The sequence below is a fragment of the Neovison vison genome, chromosome 1, assembly GCF_020171115.1.
Source record: "Neovison vison isolate M4711 chromosome 1, ASM_NN_V1, whole genome shotgun sequence".
In the NCBI taxonomy this organism is placed as follows: domain Eukaryota; kingdom Metazoa; phylum Chordata; class Mammalia; order Carnivora; family Mustelidae; genus Neogale; species Neogale vison.
This window is the reverse complement of record NC_058091.1, coordinates 160,764,315-160,771,505: the sequence shown is the minus strand read 5'-3', so window position 1 is coordinate 160,771,505 and position 7,191 is coordinate 160,764,315. Positions and strand designations below refer to the sequence as shown.

Sequence of the window (7,191 nt, the reverse complement as noted above, 5' to 3'; positions counted from 1 at the left end):
CCAGCCTCTCCTGCAGTGATCTACTGCTATGTGAATGGATTTGAATTTATTAGTGTAAGGTCAATCAAACACTTAGTGGGTTGGCCCACTAACATTTCCACATCCTTCCTGTTTTCTGCTTGATTCAGATGAAGAGAATTAACTTAGAAGGACGAATTATGTACTATACAGTGACTAACTGAACATAAAAAATAAAGAAAAAAAATAAGAGAACTTTGTTATTTTGGCAGAGAAAACCTAATATGAATACTAATACTACTACTAATAAAGTCAGTGTTGAAGATTATGAGAAACAAAATGTCAAGAGCTCGGGGATTTGTTATGTCACTCAAAAGAGAGCCATCTGTCTATCCGCAGTCTATTTTTTACTTCAAACAAGAAATACAGTTCTTTGACTATAGCCATTTAACCACTGAGATTTTGAAGATTATCTATTAATGAAACTAACATTATCCTAATAAATCATAGAACAGCACAAGGCTTTATTTGTTCATTTATTTATTTAAAAAGTGAACATTATTAATAGAATGTTGTATTAAATAACACATTCGCATTGAAATGTGATCATATTCTTAAATTCAATATTCTAAATTCTTCTAAATATCAATTAATTTTTTATTACAATGTGGACTTTTTTTGTTTTTTTTCTTCAATTTATTTATTTTCAGAAAAACATTATTCATTATTTTTTACCACACCCAGTGCTCCATGCAAGCCATGCCCTCTATAATACCCACCACCTGGTACCCCACCCTCCCACCCCCCCGCCACTTCAAACCCCTCAGATTGTTTCTCAGAGTCCATAGTCTCTCATGGTTCATCTCCCCTTCCAATTTACCCAAATTCCCTACTCCTCTCTAACGCCCCTTGTCCTCCATGCTATTTTTTTAAAGCTTTTTATCTTTTTTTTTAAAGATTTTATTTATTTATTTGACAGACAGAGATCACAGGTAGGCAGACAAGCAGGCAGATAGAGAGGAAGGGAAGCAGGCCCCCCGCCGAGCAGAGAGCCCGATGTGGGACTCGATCCCACGACCCTGAGATCATGACCTGAGCCGAAGGCAGCGGCTTAACCCACTGAGCCACCCAGGCGCCCCTCCATGCTATTTGTTATTCTCCACAAATAAGTGAAACCATATGATAATTGGACATTTTATGACTCTTTCACTGTTGGTGGGAATGCAAGTTGGTGCAGCCACTTTGGAAAACCGTGTGGGGATTCCTTAAGAAATTAAAAATAGAGCTACCCTATGACCCTGCAATTGCACTACTGGGTAATTACCCCAAAGATTCAAATGTAGTGAAAAGAAGGGCCATCTGTACCCTAATGTTCATAGCAGCAATGGCCACAGTCGCCAAAAAATGGTAAGAGTCAAGATGCCCTTCAACAGACAAATGGATAAAGGAGATACGGTCCATATATACAATGGAGTATGATGCCTCCATCAGAAAGGATGAATACCCAACCTTTGTATCAACATGGATGGGACTGGAGGAGATTATGCTGAGTGAAATAAGCAAACAGAAAGAGTCAATTATCATATGGTTTCACTTACTTGTGGAAAATAAGGAATAACATGGAGAACGTTGGGAGATGGAGAGAAGAAGAGTTTTGGGGGAAATAGGACCAGAGGGGGGGATAAACCCGGAGAGACTGTGAACTCTGAGAGACAAACTGAGGGTTTTGGAGGGGAGAGGAGTGGGTGGTTGGGTGAGCCTGGTGGTGGGTATTAAGGAGGGCATGTATTTCATGGACCACTGGGTGTGATGCATAAATAATAAATCTTGGAACATTGAAGAAATAGAGATAACAAAAAGTAAACCTTTCAATAAAAGGACTTAGAAAAGTCATAAAATATCCACACAAGGCTTTATTGAATGATAATTCTAATATTAATATATTTAACACAGATCTGAAGGTGAACTATAATTGAAAAAAATGCTGGGATGTGACTTTTAACCATTTCTTTTCAACGTTTAGTAATAATATAAACCTAGACAAGCCACATTACTCTTCTGAGATAGCCAATCTCTGAGAAACCCTTCCTTTCTAAATGCCTAGAGAGTTAATGCCTCAGTTTGAGAGTTAGTTTTTGCTATTGTTTCTTAAAGTCTGCATGAGGTTTGACTTTCTTCCTGCATCTCCTCTAGATTTTAAAATTGAGGAATATTTTCCATCTCCATCATACAGTGTATTATCTGTATTTTCCACTAATTTTTTGTGAAATATGAATTCCTTTTTCTTTTTCTTTTACCATAAACGTTTGTTTTAATTATGTTCAGTTAGTTAGCTTTAGTTTTTGATGTAGTGTTCAATGATTCATCGGTTGTGTATAACACCCAGTGCTCATCAAACAGCTGTACTTAATAGCCATCACCTGGCTACCCCATCCCCACACCCCACTCCCCTTTGAAACCCTCAATTTGTTTCCCCAAGTCTAGAGTCTTTCATGATTTGTATCCCTTTCTGATTTCTTCCCTTCGGTTTTCCCTCCATTCCCCTATAGTCCTCCATGCTATTGCTTATGTTCCACCTATGAGTGAAACTGTATAATTGCCATTCTCTGCTTGTCTTACTTTAGTTAGCATAATACCCTCCAGTTCCATCCATGTTGATGCAAATGGTATGTATTCATCCTTTCTGATGGCTGAGTGATATTCTATTGTGTATATATACCACATCTTTGTCTGTCTACCTTTTGAAGACCACTTTGACTCCTTCCACAGTTTGACTATTGAGGACATTGCTGTTACAAACATTAGGATGCATATGGCCCTTCTTTTTATGACATCTGTATCTTTGGGGTTTATACCTAGTAGTGCAATTTTTGAGTGGCAAGATAGTTCTATGTTTAACATCTTCGGGAACATTCATATTGTTTTCCAGAGGTGTTCCAGCTTGAATTCCCACCAACAGTGTAGGAGGGTTCCCCTTTCTCCACATCCTCCACATGTAGGAAACACATTTGTTGTTTCCTACGTTTTAATTTTTGCCATTCTAACTGGTGTAAGGTGGAATCTCATTGTGGTTTTGATTTGAATTTTCCTGATGACTAATGACAATAAACATTTTTTGCATGTATCTGTTAGACATTTGTATGTCTTCTTTGGAGACATATCTGTTCCTGTCTTCTGCCCATTTCTTGACTGCATTATTTGTGTTTTGGGTGTTGAATTTGAGAGGTTTTTCATAGATCTTGCATACCAGCCCTTTATCTGAGATGTCATTTGCAACTATCTTTTCTGATTTCGTGGTTGATTCTTACTTTTGTTGACTACTTCCTTTTTGTGCAGAATTTTTTATCTTGATGAGATCCCAAAAGTTCATTTTTTATTTTATTTCCCTTGCCTGTAGAGATGTGTCTTGCAAGCAGTTGCTGTGGCCAATATCTAAGAGGTTCCTGTCCATCTTCTTCCCTAGGATTTTGATGTATTCCTGTCTTGCCTTGAGGTTTTCCATCCATTTTGAGTTTATCTTTGTGTATGGTACAAGAGAATGATTGAGTTTCATTCTTCTGAATGTGGTTGTCCAGTTTTCCCAGAACCACTTATTGAAAAGACTGTCCTTTTTTCCCCCATTGCATATTCTTTCCTTATTTTCCACAGATGAGCATATTCTTCCATTATAAAACCTTTCTTACTTTTTCATATGTACCTGTCCATGGTCATGTTTTTCTATAAGGATAAAGGTCTTTAGCATCAGAAATTATATTTTATTCATCTTTGTCTTGGTAAGACTTAGCACCATGTATAGGACATAGTGGAATGGGAAAATGTATGGTTGAGTGAGTATGGAACATATAACATATACTTAAGCAAGGTTCACATAGGGCAGTGAGAGAGCCTATGGGGGGAGAGGGGAAGAGAGTCTCCTAGCAATGGCATAAAAAGGATGGGAGGAGTTGCATTATCTCTGAGATAACATTAATAGATGCAACCTAGACATTAACTGTCCCAATTTGTTCTGTGAGTAAAGAAGATAGAGGTAGGGACATGAGATACCATACTCAGCCATGAAATTGGCTAAAATGTTGTCATTTGCAGAAATACCACAGTTATGCTGAAAATTTTAAAAAAATACCACAACCTGCTGCTGCTGATAATGGTAAGAAATGAAAGAGCTTGGAGAACAGAATCTAACATATTGTTGTGATTTCTTTAAATCTGGTTTGTTCCCAGAGTTGATTACTCCTAACAAGACAGAAACATGGATAAAAGAAATGAGTCTTCAAATATGGACTTTATCCTCTTGGGCCTCTTCCCTGGTATAAAACATATCAACGTCCTTGTCTCTGCAATTCTTCTGATCTACACTGTGGCTGTAACCACAAATTCCATCCTTATATTCCTGATTTGGGTGGATTCTCACCTCCACACACCCATGTACTTTCTCCTCAGCCAACTGGCCCTTATGGATCTGACATTAATCTCTAGCACTGTACCAAAGATGGCAACTGACTTCTTCTCAGGGAAGAGAAGTATATCACAGGTGGCCTGTGGAACTCAGATCTTTTTCTTCCTGACTCTAGGAATTGCTGAGTGTATCCTCATCACCCTCATGGCTTTTGACCATTATGTGGCCATTTGCAACCCTTTGAGATACACCCTGATCATGAGTCAGAAAATATGTCTGCAGATGGCTTTCATTTCCTGGGCTGGAGGTGCACTTATATCACTCATGCACACAGCGTATGCTATGCATTTCCCCATCTGTGGTTCTAGAGAGATTTCCCATTTCCTCTGTGAGGTCATGGCCATCCTAAAATTGGCCTGTGAGGACATCTCTGCTTATGAGAAGGCTGTAGTGATGACGAGTATTGTGGTGCTTCTCATTCCTTTGTCCTTTATCCTCTCCTCTTATGCTCTCATCTTCCTTGCTGTCCTCCGCATGAACTCTGTGGGGGGCAGGAATAAAGCTCTGGCCACCTGTTCCTCCCACTTGACTGTGGTGAGCCTATACTTTGGTCCAGCCATGCTGGTCTACATGAGGCCTACTTCTTATCACAGTCCGAAGCTGGACCAGGTTCTCTTTATGCTTGGTGCCATCCTCACCCCCATGATGAACCCCCTCATATATAGTCTGAGGAACAAGGAGGTGGTGGGAGCTCTGAAAAACGTGTTGGGACGCTGCCTAACCTCAAATTACACCACAAATGTAAGATGAATGCCAATTACTACCTACCTCTCTTTCAGTCAAAATAAGCCGAACTTAGGGGTGCCTGGGTGGCTCAGTGGGTTAAAGCCTCTGCCTTTGGCTCAGGTCATGATCCCAGGGTCCTGGGATCGAGCCCCGCATCAGGCTCTCTGCTCAGCAGGGAGCCTGCCTCCTCCTTTCACTCTCTGCCTGCCTCTCTGCCTACTTGTAATCTCTGTCTGTCAAATAAAATAAATAAAATCTTTAAAAAAATAAGCCCAACTTATATATTCAGGTCTCAGTTTTGGTATTTACAGGCTTAAAATTGCAATGGGACTACTGTCTTTATGGATTAAGTCCATATACACAAAAACCTGGTGAAACATGCTTATCTTCTTCATGTTCCTTAAAAGTGTTAGAATTCACTCTCATATTGTGAACCTTCAAGAGTTAGGCACCCAAGTTTGGTGATGATTGATCATGATAGTGGTGATGATAGTGGTAGTAAATATGTTGATAGTGTAGTTGAAGTGCTCGTACTTAAGGTGGTGGAAGTAGTTATAATGATAATGAAGTTTCAGTAAGAAGAAGAAGTAGAAGAAGAAGAAGAAGAAGAAGAAGAAGAAGAAGAACAAAAAGAAGAAGAAGAACCAAATTAATTATATATTTTTCTAACTACAAAGGGAAAATCTATCCATTTCAGTCCTCGAAATAGGCCAATCACCACAGAAAGTCCATGGATGTTCCATCTTCTAAAGATCTGTAAATGAAGATAAGAATTGAGTTCTTGGTTTTTAATTTTTTAAAAGAAGAGGCTACATTATAGGCCTAAACAAAAAGCCAATTAAATTATTCTATTTTACATACTTTATTCTACTTAAAATTTCAAATACTTTGTGAAATTGTCCCAATCATCAAAAAGAATCTATATGAAGACAATAATTTTTTGTTGTTATTTGTTGTTATTTAGTTTCAACTCTTAATAATTCATAATTATATTAGATGATAGAAATAATTATTTTCAGCCTTATATTACTGCAATTAATTTGATTTTTTAAACATTCTAGTGACTTTATGCCACTTATATTTTTTATTTTATTTTTTATTTTTTATAAACATATATTTTTATCCCCAGGGGTACAGGTCTGTGAATCGCCATGTTTACACACTTCACAGCACTCACCAAAGCACATACCCTCCCCAATGTCCATAAAACTAACCCCCTCCTCCCAATCCCCCTCCCCCCAGCAACCCTCAGTTTGTTTTGTGAGATTAAGAGTCACTTATGGTTTGTCTCCCTCCCAATCCCATCTTGTTTCATTGATTCTTCTCCTACCCACTTAAGCCCCCATATTGCATAACTACTTCCTCATATCAGGGAGATCATATGGTAGTTGTCTTTCTCTGCTTGACTTATTTCGCTAAGCTTGATACACTCTAGTTCCATCCATGTTGTCGCAAATGGCAAGATTTCATTCCTTTTGATGGATGCAGAGTATACCATTGTGTATATATACCATATTTTCTTTATCCATTCATCTGTTGATGGACATCTAGGTTCTTTCCATAGTTTGGCTATTGTGGATATTGCTGCTATAAACATTCGGGTGCATGTGCCCCTTTGGATCACTACGTTTGTATCTTTAGGGTAAATACCCAGTAGTGCAATTGCTGGGTCATAGGGAAGTTCTATTTTCAACATTTTGAGGAACCTCCATGCTGTTTTCCAGAGTGGTTGCACCAGCTTGCATTCCAAACAACAGTGTAGGAGGGTTCCCCTTTCTCCGCATCCTCACGAGCATCTGTCATTTCCTCACTTGTTGATTTTAGCCATTATGACTGGTGTGAGGTGATATCTCATTGTGGTTTTGATTTGTATTTCCCTGATGCTGAGTGATATGGAGCACTTTTTTATGTGTCTGTTGGTCATCTGGATGGCTTCTTTGAAGAAATGTCTGTTCATGTCCTCTGCCCATTTCTTGATTGGATTATTTGTTCTTTGGGTATTGTTTGGGTGTTGAGTTTGCTAAGTTCTTTATTGATTTTGGACACTAGTC

At 38.5% G+C, this 7,191-nt stretch overlaps 1 protein-coding gene across 1 annotated transcript; it reads left to right on the top strand.

The window, feature by feature from the left end:
- Nucleotides 1-4,207: 4,207 nt before the first annotated feature.
- LOC122913864 (olfactory receptor 56-like) lies at nucleotides 4,208-5,164 on the top strand. The gene has a single exon (XM_044260539.1). It carries the CDS (start codon nucleotides 4,208-4,210, stop codon nucleotides 5,162-5,164), a length of 957 nt encoding a protein of 318 aa, XP_044116474.1.
- Nucleotides 5,165-7,191: the final 2,027 nt, after the last annotated feature.